At 49.5% G+C, this 19,078-nt stretch overlaps 1 protein-coding gene across 1 annotated transcript; it reads right to left on the bottom strand.

The window, feature by feature from the left end:
* Positions 1 to 1,276: 1,276 nt before the first annotated feature.
* On the bottom strand, positions 1,277 to 18,864 carry LOC139056030 (uncharacterized). Its single transcript, XM_070533839.1, has 3 exons — positions 17,854 to 18,864; positions 8,811 to 8,940; positions 1,277 to 1,359 (listed from the first exon to the last, which is right to left on the bottom strand). Exons 1-2 carry the CDS (start codon positions 18,862 to 18,864, stop codon positions 8,917 to 8,919), a joined length of 1,035 nt encoding a protein of 344 aa, XP_070389940.1. The 3' UTR covers positions 1,277 to 1,359; positions 8,811 to 8,916.
* Positions 18,865 to 19,078: the final 214 nt, after the last annotated feature.

Genomic DNA, 19,078 nt, shown 5'->3' on the forward strand with positions numbered 1-19,078 from the left:
TCAAGAAAGAGCACAAATTTCTAGGTGTCATTCTCGACTCCAGGCTCACTTTCATTTCACACATAAAATATCTTAAAGAAAAATGTCTAAAAACGATGAACTTACTTAAAGTTCTATCCCACACTACATGGGGTAGCGACAGGAGGTACCTGTTGAATCTCTACAGAAGCCTAGTTAGATCACGGTTAGATTATGGTGCCGTATCACTCTGCTGCACCAAGTGCGCTAAAAATGTTAGACCCCGTTCATCATCTAGGTATCCGCCTGGCCACTGGCGCATTTAGAACAAGCCCGGTGGAAAGTTTATGTGCAGAGTCAGACGAATGGTCACTACATTTTCAGAGAACGTACATCAGCTTTACCTATTTTCTCGATGTGCGCTCCAATAAAGAACATCCGTATTTCAAAACTGTTAATGACTTAACGTGTCAAACACTTTTTAATAATAAACCCTCCATGAGACTTCCTTTCTCACTGCGTGCAAGAGAACTTAGCACGGAAATGGATGTCCCTGTTCTTGAACATCGACTAATGCCTCCAACTAAGCTATTACCGCCCTGGGAGTGGCAGGTGATAGATTGTGACGTACCCTTTCTAGAGGTCACAAAACACGCACCTGACATCGAAATCGCTATGCATTTCCGCGAACTTCAAACGAAGTACAGCTGCTCTGAATTCTACACAGACGCGTCTAAATCACATGCTGGTGTATATTAGGCTGCTGTTGGTCCCTCTCTTTCTATATCTGACTTACTGAACCCGCAAACAAGTATCTTCACTGCAGAAGCTTATGCAGTACTGTCTGCAGTAAGACATATATACAGAAATTAAAACTCGACAGAGCAATTGTATACACAGACTCGCTAAGTCTCGTAAAAGCGTTAATTTCATTACAAAAGCTTAAAAATCCTGTATTCATTGAACTTTACTCCCTCTTATGCAGTATTTATATATCACATATACATGTAGTAATATGCTGGGTAGCTGGCCATAGAGGTATCGAGGGTAATGTACTGGGTGATAAAATGGCCACATCACTCGCATCACTAAACACTTCTGCATCTGCTGTCCCGGTCACAGATCTGAAGCCTTTCTTGCGTAAGAAACTGCGACAACACTGGCAACGCATGTGGAACGCAGAAATAAACAATAAACTGCAGGTTATGAAGCCACAGCTAGGTTTTTGGCCCTCCCCATGAAAATCACGGCGAACAGATGTCCTATTCTGCCGCCTCAGAATAGGGCACACATTTGGTACACACAATTTTCTTCTTACTGGAAATGAACCGCCAACCTGTGGTCGATGTGGTGAGAGGCTGACCGTCCTCCACGTCCTCTTGGAGTGTTGCGAAGCCGAACCTGGAAGAAGCATTTTCCCTCTTGTATATCGTTATTGCATACCTCTTCACCCAGCTATGTTTCTTGGTAAAAAACCATTTTTCAACACCAAAGCAGTCCTCAATTTTTTTAATGAGATCCTACATGTTATGAGCCCAATAAATTCGTAGCGCATCCTCTCTCCAGAGGATGCCGCTGTGATAGATGTTTTATATAGCACATGCCTCCAGGCCCCTGTGTCTCAAGGGCTCTAACGAGGCCATGGTGCTCTAGTTTATTTAAGAAACCTACGCATTTTTTAAATATCGTATCATTATTTTGCAATGCACCTTAGTACACGTCATTTGTCATCGCCATAATTTTATTACACGTACATTTTACGCACTTTACAGTGACTATATTTTAGGCCCCTTTACAGCCACGTCACATCAAATTCACAGAATTCATAACTCCACTGCGAAATCACTAACACTTGCATGGCGCTCTTGGTCATACCTGGCCCTTGCGCCAATAAAAACCACACATTCATTCATTCATTCTCTTCCCCTTTACTGTCATTGTTTTTTTTTCCTGTGTTTCCATATATCTATTGCCGTCGTTTATCCCCCCCCCCCTACCAAGGTATTTATATACCCTACCCGGGGTGTTTCCTCGCCCTGTATTGCTAGTGACTGTTCACTGTTTTCATTGAATACCATAACACCTGATTTTTTTAACCAAAAAATTAACAAGTAACAAAATTACGCGGCACCGGGATTCGAACCAGGGACCTCTTGCACGCGAAGCGGGTGTTCTATATGGCCACCGCTGCACACGCGCGTTTAACAGTCTCGGAAGAGAACAGCAATTTACAATAGGTAGCGAGTTACTGGAAGTGGTAAGGGAATACATCTACTTGGGGCAGGTAGTGACGGCGGATCCGGATCATGAGACGGAAATAATCAGAAGAATAAGAATGGGCTGGGGTGCGTTTTGCAGGCATTCTCAGATCATGAACAGCATGTTGCCATTATCCCTCAAGAGAAAAGTGTATAATAGCTGTGTCTTACCAGTACTCACCTACGGGGCAGAAACCTGGAGGCTTACGAAAAGGGTTCTGCTTAAATTGAGGACGACGCAACGAGCTATAGAACGAAGAATGATGGGTGTAACGTTAAGGGATAAGAAAAGAGCAGATTGGGTGAGGGAACAAATGCGAGTTAACGACATCTTAGTTGAAATTAAGAAAAAGAAATGGGCATGGGCAGGACATGTAATGAGGAGGGAAGATAACCGATGGTCATTAAGGGTTACGGACTGGATTCCAAGGGAAGGGAAGCGTAGCAGGGGGTGGCAGAAAGTTAGGTGGGCGGATGAGATTAAGTAGTAGCTTAGCGCAAATGAAACCACAGACACAAGGAAGACAAACAAGGACAAGACAAGGACAAGGAGATTAAGTTTGCAGGGACGACATGGCTACAATTAGTACATGACCGGGGTTGTGGGAGAAGTATGGGAGAGGCCTTTGTCCTGCAGTGGGCGTAACCAGGCTGCTGATGATCATGATGATGGCCCATACTATCCACGCTGAGGGCGTTGTTTAAAGGAGGGACTTGTCACCGATAACGAGGAATATGGCTTCATTTACAGTATTTGCATGAGAACGTTACAGTTCATCAGTCTAACATTACTGAAAGAGGAATGCACACTGAGGAGCTGCCAACGGCTCCTTAAATACACTGTCTTCCCTAGATCCCTAGGTGAGGGAAAACGGCAGTTCGCACCCAACCAATTCGGAGCGTCCAATGTCATCGTAGCCGATCCTCCTTTGAGGGAGAGTGTTTACGCACTCACTTCTGCACAAGTTGCACTGACCACACCAAGGTGAGAGGGTTCTCGCAGACACGGTGCTTGACCCGAGCACGCGCCTCTTCATGCCAGTGTTGACACCACAGACAATGGCCGCCGCGTCTGTCCATGACTTCTAAGCACCGTGAGACGGCCGCAAGACATCTTCTCCCAGGATTTCCACCGCTTCAAACAAGCCGTGACGGCGACGGCGAATCCACTAACAATACTTGGTCCGCCGACCGCGTTTAGTCAGCGGCGCCGAGGGGGTATTGATGCGGCTTATCGTCGCCCCTACAAAGCGAGTCGCCGCAGCAGGTGGGGAAGGGTTCCACGGTCGCTTCTGGGAAGCTCGCCACCCCCGCAGCAGCAGCTGGCTAGGAAAATTTTGTAGGTCGGTACCTTTGCAGGCCGTTCGTAACAGCTCCTCCATGGCCCGGAAAATATCGACTGACCAGTGCTGATAACCGCTGGCCAGGAACAGAATGGCTTGTGGCAAGGGAGGATGCCTTGGCTTGCAGCGACCAGCGGTGAAATAATGACACCGCCCCAAAACATCCAACAAGGACAGACAACTGCAAAGCGAACCTCACAACACGACTCTGCGCCGAGATCACGTTTCTTGGATCTCACTTTAGACGCGCTAGGCTTCAAAGAAAACATAAGTGCAGAAACAAAAAAAATGCTGCATTTCGCTACGCCAATTTTTGAAGCAATTTTCTGCTGACAAATTGAGCAATCATGGATGGAGTCCTGCTAAAGGAGAGGGGATCTTCTTGGCTTAACAAAATTAACAATAACAACCCGAAAATTTAGGCGGGATCCTTAAACGCGGGATTCAAATTAGCCTGCTCAAACCATCCGCATTGCTATGCAACTTTCCCTTCTTATATCTAACGGAGAAATTGTACTCTTGGAGAGTGAGGCTCCATCGGAGCAAGCGGCCATTTTTGTGACATTTGATTGAGCCACGTCAGAGGACAGTGGTCGGTCTCGAAGATGAACCTCGCCCCGTACAAGTAACACGACAACTTCTGGGCTGCCAAAACTAAACAAGCACATTCCTTCTCTGAAGCGCTGTAGGCTTCCTCTCTTACAGTTACTATTAGCTTACGGCTGGCATAGATGATAGGATGTTCCTCATCATCGTCGTCGACCTGACTAAGCACCACGCCCATACCTCTGTCGCTTGCGTCGCACTGAACTATGAATTCCTTTGTGTAGTCTGGCGCGCGAAGCACAGGACGAGAAACCGATAGCGTTTTCAAACCTTGGAAAGCGTTCTCTTTGTCCTTATCCCAGTGCATGTGCGTTACTCGGTGCCCCCTTTCGGAGGGCGTCCGTTAGAGGTCATCATACCTTGCTGGCGAAGCAGCGCACAGACAAGGACACAGTGAAGACAAACTGTCTTCACTGTGTCCGTGTCTGTGCGCTGCTTCACCAGCAAGGTATGATGATCACTCACCAACTAGCCCAACTTTCCACTTTACTGAACTTCATCGTCCTTTAGAGGACTTGCCATTTGGAAGTAATTCGGAATGCACCGTTGATAGTACCCCACAAGTCCCAAATATGAACGAATGCCTGTTTTCGTGCGCGGCTGTGAAAAATCTCCAATCGTAGCTGTTTTCAGCTCGGCCGGCCGTCTCGTGCTCTGGCCGACAACATGGCCCAGATAAGTAACCTGCGAGCAGCCAAACCTACACTTTTCCGCCGTCGTCGTTAAGCCTGCTTCCCTCAACCGTTAGAACACCTGTTTGAGGTGCGATACGTGCTGTTCCCAGCTGTCCTAAAAATTGCTACATCATCAAGATATGGCAAGGCGGACTCCTGCAAGTCTTTTAGGACAATATCCATTAACTTAGAGAAGCTAAATGGCGCGTTCTTCAGCCCGAAGCTGAGGGCGAGAGGGCGAAAAGTGGCTTCAGGTTAGATAAGTGCGGCATAGCGGCTGGCACTTTCTGAACGGGGAACTTGCCAGTATCCCCGCAAGAGATCTATAGTTGAAATGTATTTAGCAGCGCTAACTCCTTCAATTCGTTCTTCAATGTTGGGTATCGGGTACAGCTGATCTCCAGTGATGGCATTTAACTTCCTGTAGTCAACACACGGACGAGGGTCCTTGTTAGGGGTTTCTACCAGTATTAGTGGTGACATGTAGTCACTCTCAGCAGGCTCAATAACTCCCAACTCTAGCATGCGCTGTATCTCTGCTTCCATAATTTCTCTCTGTCGTGGAGACACCCTGTAAGGCTTTGATCTTGCGGGTTCGGTTGATGACAGCTCTATTTCATGCTTTATTAGTTCGGTTCTACCTGGCCGATCGATGAATCTGTCGAGATATTCCCCTATCTATATTTAGCTCATCTAGCTGCTCGGGTCTAAGAGATCTAGCTGCTCGGGTCTAAGAGCTTGCGAGCTTATCGAATGTTTTACTACTTCTTCTAGGCTGATTTTAGAGTTGGAGGTCGCCTTATACTCATTAAACTTGGTGCTAGTGTAATCCGGCTCTTTGATGGTATAGTTAACGACTCCGCTCCCATCTACATACGGCTTCATCAAATTGCTGTGGTATATCCTCACCTCCTTCCGGTTACCGGGCATTTTCAGAGCATATATAGTTAGTATCTGAAAGTTTGTGCAACACTTTAACGGGCCCGTCCTAGTGAACTTCAAGCTTGTTCTTTCTTGAAGGTTTGAGGATCATTACCTGTTCTCCGGCGTTAAACGTATGAAGCCTCGCATTCTTGTCGTAATAGAACTTGGCGTTCTTTTGAGCTACTCCCATGTTCTTTTCGAATAATTCTTTTGCTTGCACGTAGCCGTTCCAGCAGATTTAGCACGTATTCTACTACTGTTGGACTCTCTCTTCTTTCCTCCCACATCTCTCTTAACATTCTTAGTGGAGAACGGAATGTCCTCCCATACACTAGTTCTGCTGGCGAAAACCCTGTAGCCTCATGAAGAACCGTTTGCAAAGCAAACAAAGTGGCCGGAAGACAATTCTCCCAGTCCTCCTTGTGCTCGTAACAGAACGCCCGCAAAACTCGCTTAAGCACTGAATTCCACCTCTCTACACTGTTTCACTGAGGGTGATAGAAGGAACTGTGTATCAACTTTACCCCGCACTTTTGTAAGAATGTGGAAGTCAGTGTGCTGGTGAATACTGACCCCTGATCCGCCTGAATTTCGGCTGGGAACCCAACTCGTGCGAATACCGTCAAAAGCACGTCTACTACTTCGGTGGAGCTGAGCTCATTCAGAGGGATTGCTTCTGGAAACTTTGTAGCCGCGGACACAGCAGGGTAAACAAGTATCTGTAACCCGACTTTGTCTTTGGTAGAGGCCATACCATGTCTATCAGAAGTCGTCAGAAAGGTTCTGTTATTAAGGGCACTGGCTTTAGTGGAGCTTTCCATGTTTCTCCTGGTTTACCCGAGTGCTGAGAGGCGTCGCATGATCTTACAAAGTTTTCTACGTCTTTGAAACAGCCAGGCCAGTAGTGTTCCATAAGCAATCTTTCCTTCGATTTGTTTATGCCTAGGAGGCCAGACCACCCCTTTCCATGACAGAGACTCAAAAGGTCCTCCCTGTGCTTAGTAGGTACCACTAACTGATCTAGAATCCTACCTTTCAGTCTCTGTAGTGCCGATACAACAATCCTCCTCTCTCGTGTCGTCACGTTGCGCCTAGCAATGCCTTCTTTAGCTGTGTGATGCAATTTAGCTAAGCTGTCATCATTCTTTTGCTCCGCTGCCAGTGACTATCTGTGCACACGTAAGAGCTGATCAAAGTTCTTTGAGGCTGGTGTTAGTAACGACCCTGTCTCGCTTGCGAGTGTGTCAGCTTGCTCTTCCTGCAGGCGTGAACTTTGGCACCCTAGTGATACGCTCTCATTGAGCTGGTCAGCTGGCAGGCTTTCCTCAACCGTTTTTTCGTCCCTCGAGCCTAACTCGGATTCGGTTAATGAAGTTACCTCTTTTGCTACTTCCGCTGGAGCAGCTTTTGCATTTTCAGCCGAAAGCGACACGATTTTACGAGCTTGGCCTCGCGTCAACGCCTGTACTACGCCCTCTCCCAGTTTAAGCCCTTAGTCTCGCAGTAACTGATCCAACCGATTCGAAGAAATGTAAGGGTACTGCAGCGCCAAAAATTTGGAAACTGCAGCCTCGGTCACGAGCTCCCCGAACGGTCCACTAATTTTGATTTGGCCATGGGCAGACACACGCTGTGTTCTTCTACAACCTGTTTGATCCATGCTACTTCTCCAGTGAAGTCATCTACCGTCACATAAGACGGATGGACAATGTCCATAGTGGCGGCACTGTCTCGCAGCAGCCTGCATCGTTTGCCATTAACTTGCAGGTCGTGAAGATATGGGCTTAAAAGTTCCATATTCTCGTCTTTTTCCTCCACGTAGGAGTAAACTACGCTAGGCTTCCCGCAGTTTAGAGCAATATGTCCGAGTTTGTGTTACTTATAGCAGCGGATTGGTCTAAGGGACTCGAATTTTCTTTTTTGCTCTTTTTGTGCGGTTTCCCCGTTTGATTTCTCCTCGCTTCTTTCTGAGGGCTTTTCCTCCACGTCTACAGGCTCCGGTCGTCTAGTATGCGAACCCATTTTGAATGGAAATGGTTTCCGCGGTCCATTTCGACCATCGCGATTTCCCTCCTCGGCGTTCAGCTTTCTACGCGTTGAGTACTCTTCGGCTAATTTAGCCGCCCTTTCCATAGTGTTTACATTTCCTCTGTCTTGCACCCACAGCTTCACAGATTGTGGGATGCTTCTGTAAAACTGCTGTAGACGCATGTAATCAATAATCATGTCTCTGCTCTCGTACGCTTCCGCGCTTTTCAACTACTCGACTAGGTTGGCCTTTAAGCCATATGCAAACTCCGGATATCCCTCGCTATCCTTGTCTGTGCTTCTAAACCTCTGCCGAAAAGCTTCGGCCGAAAGGCGGTACTTTTTCAAAAGATTAGCCTTAACTTTCACATAATCATATGCATCCTGCGCACTGAGTATGGCGATTACTTCCGCAGCCTCACACGGCAACATAGACAACAACCGTTGTGGCCATGTACTCGGACCGAAGTTCATCTTCTCGCAAGTCCTTCCAAAATTTCCTAGGAACAAGCCTATGTCGTTCCAGACCTCAACTGGCTTTAACGGCCTGTCCATGCGGTATGATTCTGCCTCACTTGATCGTCCCAGAGCCCCTTCACTTCCTTGAGACAACTCCAAACGTTTGCTTTCAAGTTCAAGTTGCATTTTTCTTAACTCGCCATCTTTATCGCGTTCCTCTCTGTCCCGTTGTTCTCTTTCCCGTTGTTCTCTTTTCCTAAAAAGTTGTAACCTACTTTTAATGTCCTTCTCACTGGCCTGTTCGGAAATTAGCTGCAATAATTCCGATTTTAGCATTTCCTTGCGTACCTCTAGGCCCATTTCCTCACCAACCATCAACAATTCGTCTCTCAGCAGTGTCCTTAACTTCATGATTGCTGCTTTACTGCCTTGGTCCTGCTCGCTAAACCAACCTAGGAAACACAACCTAGCTAACAATCAACAATCTAGCTTCCCTACTGTTCTAAACAAAACAACCACAAATGAAGCCTAGAGAGTCAAAGCAAGAACCAAGCACTTACCGCAGGCAGCACCATGTCGCAAAGTCCGTCTCACCGCTGTCAGCCAGTTGTGATGGTTCGGGTCGGACATGAAATAGATGATAGCTTGCCCATGCCGTCGTCCAACTTATCCATGACACCTAAATGGCACCTAAGTATTTGCCCCAAATACACAAGTGAGAGTTTTGTAATTAATAACGTAAGTAAAATCAGATATCTGTGTCTTTCCATTTACTGTTAGCGTTACTGATGTTTCGGCACTGCCACTCCTGACAGAAAAGGTAGAATTTCGTATATGGTGATCATCATTGCAATTAATTTCACAGTACGAACAACAATCGTCAGCGAATAGATGGATGTTCCCATGTAATCGGGGATACAAACTGTTCATGTATATTAAAAGTAAAACTGGGACCAAAACACTGAATTGTCGCACTCCAAATGTGATAGGCGCTAAATTTGAAGCTTCGTTATGAATATACACGAATTGTGAGCGGCAGAGGGCAGCAGACTCACTCATGAGTGCACTCACTCACCTTCACTAGCACTCATTTCAAAGGCGTGAGTGCGAGTGCCAGTGAGAGTGAGCGGAGGTGAGTGCGAGTGCGAGGCGGAGGTGAGTGCAAGTGAGTGCCCGCGAGTGTGAGTGGAGGTGAGTGCAAATGAGTGCCAGTGAGTGTGAGTGGAAGTGAGTGCCAGTGAGCGTGAGTGGAGGTGAGTGTGAGTGAGTGCCTGTGAGTGTAAGTGGAGGTAGCTGCGAGTGAGTGCCAGTGAGTGTGAGCGGAGGTGAGTACGAATGCTAGTGAGTATGAGCGCAGGTGAGTGCGAGTGAGTGCCAGTGATTGTGAGTGGAGGTGAGTGCTAGTGCGAGTGAGTGCCAGTGATTGTGAGTAGAGGTGAGTGCTAGTGCGAGTGAGTGTGAGTGGAGGTTAGCGTGAACGTGAGTGAGTGCGGGGCCTGGAACAACTATTGTGAGTGAGTGTGAGTGACATTCTCCCACACTGGCCTACATACACGGCAGAGAGTGTGGTGGTTAGCGTTGAAGCGAGAAGCAGCACCAATGTGAATTCGCTCGCTGCTGCAGGCCCTATCGTGAAAGCGATCGTCTTATTGGACGGACGGACGGTTTTTCTTTTTGGGCAAGCATAGAAATGCTCACGCATTAAAAAGAAAAAAAATGATAGAAGTCCTCTCATACGGAAGCGATCTTAATTGAGAAATGCCACGACCTGTTTTTCAGCTCGGTGCAGCCACATGTTACGATGGGGCACATTACACGTGCCCTTCACGAGGTATATTGGGTATAAAAGCTCGAGTCAGGTGCATGGCAAGCCTGTAATCATAGATGAAAATACCGGATGTCTTATGATAACGTAAATCGCTTATGGCATGTGGCACTAAGTTACTTATGCTGCTGGATTAGCCGGAGAGGCAGACGGTATACTTACACTGAAAATAAAAATGGATAATTAACTCATTAACAAAAGCTCCACAACCACCTTTTGAACTAATTAATTTAGCGCATATATTGCAATACACGAACTGAAGTGAGTGATTTCACAAGGCGCATAACACTTCGATCAAATTCTGAAGCTACAGCAGTTATGAGATACGCGCTGTCACACTTGCAGTAAAAATCCACTATTTTAAGAAAACGCATGTTATATATTGAACAGAAATAATTACTGGAACACCAATGCATTTCTTCGAAAACATTGGGAACACATATCTCCAAATTCATGTCATCCTCAGAACTCAACTAAAGTGGATATGGCATTCAAAGTGAAAAAGAAAAAGAATTCAATTATGAGGTTTTACAAGCAATAGCCATGGTCTGATTATGAGGCACTCCGGAAATTTTGACCACCTTGGGTTCTTTAACGTGCACCTAAATCTAAGTACACGGGTGTTTTCGCCCCCAACTAAATGCGGCCGCCGTGGGCGGGGTTCGATCCCGTGACCTCGTGCTTGGCAGCCCAACACCATAGCCACTAATTATATAAGTGACCACGGCGGGTGGAATTCAAGACACCGGCTACAACTTGTAAATTGCGACATATGCCGTAAAGTAATTTGTTTAAATACTAATTAAAAATTGTTTATTAGTGAAATATTTTGATTTCTCGTGCAAATAATGTCAGCCACAGACTAATTGAGCTCAAGAAGTAGAATTGTGCTACATGTCACAGGTGAGTTTTAAAAACCCTGGTAACGATTTAAAAAAATAATAACACGCCGCATATTACGTACGAGAGTTCGCATGTCGGCACGGCACTATTACCACGCATTTCGTCGAAAGAAGTCGCTGGACAGAACAGCAGCCCTGCAACTGATCTCACTACGAGATCGCCTATCGTATCCAGCCTGGGGCCGAATATTATAACGGTTCGGTAGGGAACCGGTTCACTTGGCCTCATCTGCGTGGTCAAAATTTTGCTTGCGTCAGAGGCCGTCAGAGACAGCGGGGCGGCACCGCAAATTATGAACACGTCACGTATCTGTCAACCATTTCCAAAGCGAACCCTTCTTTGGCTAAGATCGGAACCGGCGAAGGGGTCATCCGCTTTGGGTTCCGTTGCTGTGGCTTGGCTGTTGGCTTGCGACCCTGGCCGCGCGCGCCGGTCGCGCGACTTGGAGAGGCGGGCGTCGCGCGCGCGTGCGTTGGTTGCTTTGGAGGCTATTACTTGCCTTTGTCGTCTGCTTGGCGTTGCTCTTACGGTGTCGACCACAGCTGGAAGTGCGATACGCGTTCGAAGAAGTGACGGCTAATGAGTTGCACCGCCCCTGCCGGCTTTCTAGTAGACCTTTTGCAGACTACGCTATCAATTGAAGGAGACTCGGGTGCAAGCGTACCAGTGGTAATTCCACGCAGAGGAAGGAATATTGGGCGCTGCGGTTCATCGCCACTGGCCTGCAGCTTCCAGAGGTCGGTCGGACGCGAAGCATTCATCGGAATGGCCTAGATATCTGCTGCCGACACTGTCCACGAAGTTGATCTCGCAATTACTGTGTTGGCCGGTAGAAGGGCTGGGTCAGCTTTCCCGTGACCTCCGTTTCAAGGCCAATGCCAAGGAAATATTTGCGCGACGGAGATCGAATTCCCAGTCCCAGGCAGCACACCAACAACAGTGAAAGCATGGCCCAATCTTGGCAGAAATTGGTGCCGATCTTCAACCAATGTTGGCGTATTGGCAAAGTGCAACCCAATCCAATGCTGGCCCAGAGGTAAAGCCAAGATTGGACCAATGTTATGCTAATGCAGCAGCCATTGTGCTGCCAGCGTAGGACTGCAGTGTTGAGCCATATCGTTGCCATTATTAATGCCAGTTTTGAGCCAATGCCCTTTGCATGACGAATATTGTAGATACGCTGGCTCTGCTGGAATACGCTGGAATATTGTAGATACGCTGGCTGTAGATACGCTGGCTGGAGTACGCAGCCATTCTTACTGCGAACCTTTTGCTAGCGGTATTTTTGATAGCAATTGTCCCCATACCGTCTCCCTCAAAAGTGGCTAGGAAAGCTAGACAGAAAGATATTATGTCAAGAAGCAGAAGTCCTCTATATTTCCAAATAATACTAAAAGAATACTGAAATTCACTTTTATGACAGCTTGTTTGCGAATAAATTTACACAAACGGGCATTTTCCGAGGACCTAGATGGGTGACGCTATAGGTTATGTTCAAACAGTTTATTTATAGGCAAGGCCCTCAGCATAGGAATTGGGCAAGGTGCCGAGGACGGTGGGCTGGCCAGGGCTTTCAGGGCAGGGAGCTGACGTCGGTAGGCAGGTTGGTCAGTGCTTGGACGACGGCGGTCTGGTCAGACCCCCGAGGACCACGATAACGCGGTGTTTTCGTTGAATTTGCTACCACTTCCCATAGTGACTTCACCATTACTTGGAGGAGATGCTTACGATGTAAAATAAAAAGAAATATTGTCAGAGATGTTGGTATGACAAATGTATGTGGCAGTCTTTTCATTTGAAAAATCGCCATACCGCAAGAATATATGTTTGAGCAGAGAGTTCGAAGGGGTGAATCAAGAAATTTTCTTGCAAGAGATTTGTCAGGTAACAGTCTTTAATATTTCAACATATATGGCATATTTCGCAGAAGGTGTAACAGAGAATATTTAGGACACAAACATAAAATGCGCAGGATCCGTCCGCCTTGTTTACCCCCCCCCTTCCACCTAGTCAGCGTAGCACTTTATATAGAAAAAATTGCAGCAAAACCTGCTACAGGACAAAAAGCCTAGTTTCATATAAATTAGACACGATGCGGCCTTCGTGCGAAATATTTTATGTGAAATCCGAGAAGTTCCGTCAGGAAACACTAGCAAAATAGACATTTATTACACGAAAAGCAAGAAATACTGCCGGCTGGAAATAATGCTTGACTCAGAACAGTGAGAAGAAGCGCGGTTCCTCGGTATGACTAGCATGCGCAGGATCAGGCAGCGCGCATGGCTTGATAAAATCAAAGTCGTAGAATTTGGGAGAAATTCACAAACAAAGATTTACAGGTGTTCTATTCCGGGCACTATTCAAAGGCTGCGAATAAAGTGAGCTATGTAATTACAGGCACTCTACATTAGCAAGGGCTGTTTCAGTAATATATATACCGCGTGATATTGCTTGGGTTGGCAGCAGTTTATAACGTTCATCCTAAAACATCTCAAGAGAATTGTAAATTCGGCTCACAGCGTTTCTGCTCAGTAAAAGTTGATGGGCCTACACGAGCAATTTATCAGCACCTAAATTTTCGCAGGCAAGAAATGAATAAAATAAGAAAGCATATTTCAATGATTCTTTCGGCTGTGTGCTAACATACTGCGATAGCAGCATTTTCCAGCTGTGAAGACCACCATTTCATTTCAGATTGCCTGCTTATTCCTGAAATCATTGCGATCCTCCACTACAGGGAACTCGACAACGATCTAACCGTTATATGAAAATGTATTCATTTAAATAAAGTGCACTGAAAAATATGTATTATCATATTTGAAATGTAACCACTACACATAAAAACTGTTTTAAATTTCTAGTCAACCTAAATTTCTAATCCGCACATCAATGCCCCAAGCTTATAGGAGGCAAGCGCAATATAACGTTGCAATCGCCACCACACATTGTTCTTTAGGGCGTCCAAAATCGATGCAGTGCTGAGCATGAATGGAAAAAAAAATTCAACGTTAAGGACGCAGCGAAACCACAGTAATATACACACGAATCGCAGAATTAAAAAGCGAAAAGAAAAAGCGTTGAGCAGCAGGACATAATTTTAAAGGCAAGAGTATCCTGAAATTTGGCCCTTTGAAACAACCTTGCTTGTAAAACACACAACTTAATGCGTCGTTTCCTAATTCACTCCGTCTGGCTCTTTATAAAACTCATAACATGCTCAACACAAATGTACTAACCATTGTAAGATCCATGTTTCTGTGTATACGAGTTCAGTCCACATCGAAGATGGTGGCCACCGGCGCCGACTTTTCCCTACTTGTTGTTTCCCCTATATTAATTCTAACACTCACAAAAATGTGTGCCACTTTGCTGCGTATTTCAAGACGTAGGCTCAGCAGGAATGACGACCGCAAGCGAGCATTTTTCACGATAAGAGTGCGCTGACAAGAACGGACAATACTGCAGAGACGCAACCCACGCCTGGCGTTCTTCGGACGTGCCTCACATGGGCTCCGCCATTTCTTCTCCTGGCTTTGGCATCTCGCCCGAGATATCCTCCAGTTTCTGCTACCGAGCACGCGAAGGTGTAAGGACCTTCCTGACACCTCATTAGCCCGGACCCACCGACCACCGCTTCACTGCAGGGCCTCATCTTTGACCAGCCACGGGGCCGCCGAGCTAAGCCCAACGCTCAGTGCAACGCCACCTCGCCCGCAGTGCAAGCTGCACTACCGCAGCTGCACCTAGCGTCGCACCGGCGTCCGCTGCGCCGGCACTCGCTTCCGTTGCCTCGAAGCCGTCGATATGAAATGTATAGTCGACAGCGCGCTCATCTCCCAACAAGATTTTGATGACGACCCCCGCTGGTCCCGAATGTTCCAAGCCCACCGTGCGGCCTATCCAAAGGAAGCCGTTTCAGCCACGAACGCCCATCTCAAGTCCGCCATGGCACACCCGCCATCACTGAAGACTCACCACCTACGCCGCCGCGTCCCGCTGCCTCGACTCCCAGCGGAAGGCTACAAGATCGTCTTCCCCCCTGGAGGTGGCCTCGACCTCCGCACAGCCACCAATGGGGCCCTCCTTGCCTCACTCTGTTCCAGTGCCAGCGTTGAGTACGCCGCCGCCCGCGCCGAGGATAAACCTGCGCGTATGCATAAACCCATACAACTCTTTCACCGTCAGCACGCCCTCGGAGCAACGCACCCGGCAGTATGTGCATACCTCTGAGTTGCATCTCGCCACCCAGCTGTACCCACTGCGCGCTTATGTGGCCGCACCCGACAACGCCCTCCGTGGCATAATCTACAACGCCGTGGACAATCAAAACCAAGAGGAGATAATCGAGGACCTGCAGGCTATGAATCCCAGCAGCACTTACGCCATCGCCGATGCAAGGCAGATGGGTCGCACCCGGTCCATTCTGATCACCTTCGTCGGAACGAAAGAACTGCCTCGCACCGTGGTGTCAAACTGCGGCCTGTTCATCTACCACCCCTTCCACCCCAAGGCTGAAGTTTGTGTTAATTGTTGGAGCCATGGTCACCGCTCCGACGTATGTACCAAGCCCAGGTCCAGGCGCTGCCCACGCTGCGGAGCTGTGCACGCGGCTCGGGACCCGCCTGACTGCACTCCTAAATGCATCTTGTGCAGCGGCACACATGTCGCGGGGTCCCGCCCGTGTAAGCTCCGCTTCGAGCGAGGAGGTCCCTCCCCACTCACATCCAGTCCCAAGTCAACACCATCCCCCAAGGACTCCTGCTCATCCCGCCCCCGTCAACGATCCAGCTCCCGATCAAGCCGGGACCGCAGCCCCCGCCACCGCTCCGTCTCATTTCCACCGCTACCGGGGCAAGACACCCCATCGACTGCTTCCCAGGTGATGATGAAGCAACATTCACTGGGCCCGAAATAAATCGGTGGTGCACGCAGGCACCAGACGGGGTGGTTCCCTAGTTACGGGACCCATATGTTTCCAGCAGCTCCTGGCCCCTGTCCGTCAGTGCGAGCTGAATCGGTAGGGCGGGGCTGGATAACAAGGTCTCCCATCGCTCAAGGGGTTGGGGATTGGGGGTGTTGGTGGGAAGGGGAGGAGGGGGGGTCTTGAGTTTTGTGCACTCTGCCAAGACGTGCGGCAGGGTGCCCCTTTCCCTTCTGCAAAAAGGACAGAGCATATCGTATTCCGCAGGGTACATGCGGTTCATCAGTACGGGATGCGCAAGCGATCCCGCCTGCGCTCGACGCAGGATCGTCTGTTGTTGCCTGGTGAGTTTGGGGTGCGGTTCTGGCAGTCTGCACCTTTCTTCTCGGTACATCCGGGTAATGTCCCGAAAGCTGGTAACCGGGTGCGGTAGCTCTGCCGGCTCGTGCTCGGCCCGGATTGACATTTCTCGGGCATGGTAGTCGGCGATGGTGTTGCCTGCTACCTGCGAGTGAGCCGGGACCCACATGAGCTCTATGGCTCTTCCCGGAGGCTTGTGCTTGGCTAGAATGGCTCGGGTCGCGGAGGAGATTACCCCCCTCCGGAAGCTTCTGTAGGCTGTCTTTGAGTCGGTGACTACGGTGTCCACGCTCGGCTGTGCGAGTGCGAGGGCTACGGCCGCTTCTTCGGCAACTGCGGGGTCTGTTGTCTTCAGGGACGCGCTGACGATCAGCCTCTCTTTTGAAGTAACCACCACGGCTGCACGGTCACTGTGTTTTCGGAGCGAGGCGTCCGCGTAGAGGACCCTGGGGTTTTCTTCCAGCTTACGGGCTAGGGCTTTGGCTCGCGCGGTGCGCCTCTCGTCGTCCTTGCCCGGCGTCATGTTCCGGGGAAGGGGTTTTGTCTGAATTGTCATTTTCCAGTCTTCCGGAAGGGCCGTCTTGATGGGTACTGGCTCGATCTGCCATCCTATCTTGCGTAGGACGGCTCGTCCGTGTTCCGTGTGACTGAGCCGGATTCTCTGATTAGAGAGGTGGGCTTCGATGAGCTCCTCCACCGTGTTGTGGGCGCCCATGTCTAGCAGTTTTTGCGTGGACGAGTATATGGGCATGCCCAGTGCTTGTTTCGTTGCCTTACGAAGCATCGTGTTTAGGGTGTCCCTATTCGCCTTCGTCAGCTGGAGATACGGGACGGAGTAGGTAACCCGCGACACGACGAACGCGCGTACCAGGCGCATGGCATCGTCCTCTTTAAGGCCTCGGTTTCTGTTGGATACCCTCCGAATCATACCAAGTATCTGTTCGGTTGTAGTCTTGATCTTTGTGATGGCGGCCTGTGCCTTTCCGTCGCTCTGAAGTAGTAGGCCGAGAATCCTAATCTGCTGTGTTGGCTTGTGAGACTGACTCTCGACAGCCTCGAGTCGGGCGTCCATTTTGCTTAGCCTTTCATTAATTTGGGAAATTGCGGCCAAAATGGCCGTCAGCTCACCTTCTCGCGGGATCTGTGTCGTTGCCGTGGTCGCGGTGTCTGCGGTCGCCGCTTGCTCTCCGCTCGCGAGGCTCATTTCGGCGTCCATCGCCTCTTGATTACTTGAGGCACTGTGCGTAACCCCAGCCTCTCCCGCCGCCCGCCCTAAGTGGGGCGAGGGGGGTTCCCTCCGCGACAATATGCGCAAGCCTGCGGCGTTGTTTGCCGCCGTGTTGTTGTTTTGAGGGCTTGCATTTGCCGAGCGTCCGTTATTCGCCAGCGTTTCGATCTTATTCATAAGCGCCCGTATTTGGGCGTTCTGTTCCTGGATCTGAGCGTTTTGGCGCTCTATGATCCTCTTAAGTTCTATGACTTCGCTACTGTCCTTTTGCGGATTCGCTTGTGAGTTAAGGGGTTGGGAGGGGGTGAGCGGTGGGAACTCGGTGTTGTTGGTTCGAGCGACGGGAGACCTGTTGGTCCAGCCCACCTTTTTCTCGGCGATCCCTCGGCGTCCGGTTGACTCGCTCCGGGACCTTGAACTGGCCCCGGATCTCGAACTGGTCCGGGAGCGCGAGCGGCGGTCGCCGCCGCCATTGCCGCCCCCGGATGGTGTCTTCGATCGGGAGCGACTCCGGCGGCCGTTTCCGCCGCCACTGTTGTTGCTGCTCCGGCCTGGCGTTTGTGACCGGCCCCGTTGTTTGGAGGCGCTACGGCGGGGTCCGCCTGCAGGACCTCTCTTGTCTTGGTTTCTTCTCCCGGCGTCTTCTTCCTCTGCTCGGCGCCGTTCCCAGCGTCGCCGGCGGACGACGTAGGGCGTCTTGAAGCGGGCTTTGCAGGCCTTGTCCGCGGTCAGGTGTTTGCCTCCGCACAGGCCACACTTCGGGACACATCTGTGGTCTTCGGCGGGGTTGGAGATTCCGCACCCACGACAGATCGTGTTCGAAGGATCCGGGCACACGTCCATTCTGTGGCCCACTCTTCCGCACGCATAGCATACGTCGATTTGTTTTCTGTGCAACGTGCACTCCGTGAGCAGGTTACCGTATCTCACGTAATTGGGTACTTTGTGCCCTTCGAAAGCAATGACGACTGATCGGGTTTTACCGATTCGGTTTGCCTGTAGGGCCGTGGGGTTATGCTTGTGCACCACATTCTCCTGAATCTCTCGGGCCGTATCCTCGAGCGGGATGCCCCGTATGACGCCCTTCACCGTGCCGTGGGAGGCTGCTTCATAGGTACTTATTTCGTGCGCCGTGCCGCGTATGTCGATCCTTCCTACTGCAGCGTATCGGTCGGCGTGCTCTCTCTTGGAGGTGCTCACCACTACGATATTTTGCTGTAGGTTGGGGCACACGACGTCTTCACTTGCTTCATTGGCGGGGATCTGTGCCGCCGCCGCAATTGCACGACTTAGTTCAACGCGAGTCACGTCGCTCAGGTGGAGCCCGCCTCGCGGTCGGAACACGATCTTTATGTCGCCGCGCGGCAAATCTGGCATGCGCGCCCTTCAACAATTTGCCCTTGTTTATACGTTTAGCCCTTGATTGACGTGTATCACTGCCAGTGGCGCCATCGCCGAGGTTGTTGCTCCGGCTGTTGACATCAGCCGTGGCCTTGGCGCCATCTTGGCTCGTTTGAAGTACGGGATTTAGGCCTATCTTGCCCATACCTTTGTGCCTGACTTTCTCACCGGCAGTTTTCCAGCCTTGCGA

The sequence above is a fragment of the Dermacentor albipictus genome, chromosome 1, assembly GCF_038994185.2.
Source record: "Dermacentor albipictus isolate Rhodes 1998 colony chromosome 1, USDA_Dalb.pri_finalv2, whole genome shotgun sequence".
NCBI lineage: Eukaryota > Metazoa > Arthropoda > Arachnida > Ixodida > Ixodidae > Dermacentor > Dermacentor albipictus.

Excerpts from the sequence above, each read along its gene's own strand:
- LOC139056030 (XM_070533839.1), bottom strand. The coding sequence starts at position 18,864 with ATGCCAGATTTGCCGCGCGGCGACATAAAGATCGTGTTCCGACCGCGA. Across the intron at positions 8,941-17,853 it reads GAGGGATCGCCGAGAAAAAG|GTGCCATTTAGGTGTCATGG; the intron begins GTGGGCTGGACC and ends GCAAATACTTAG.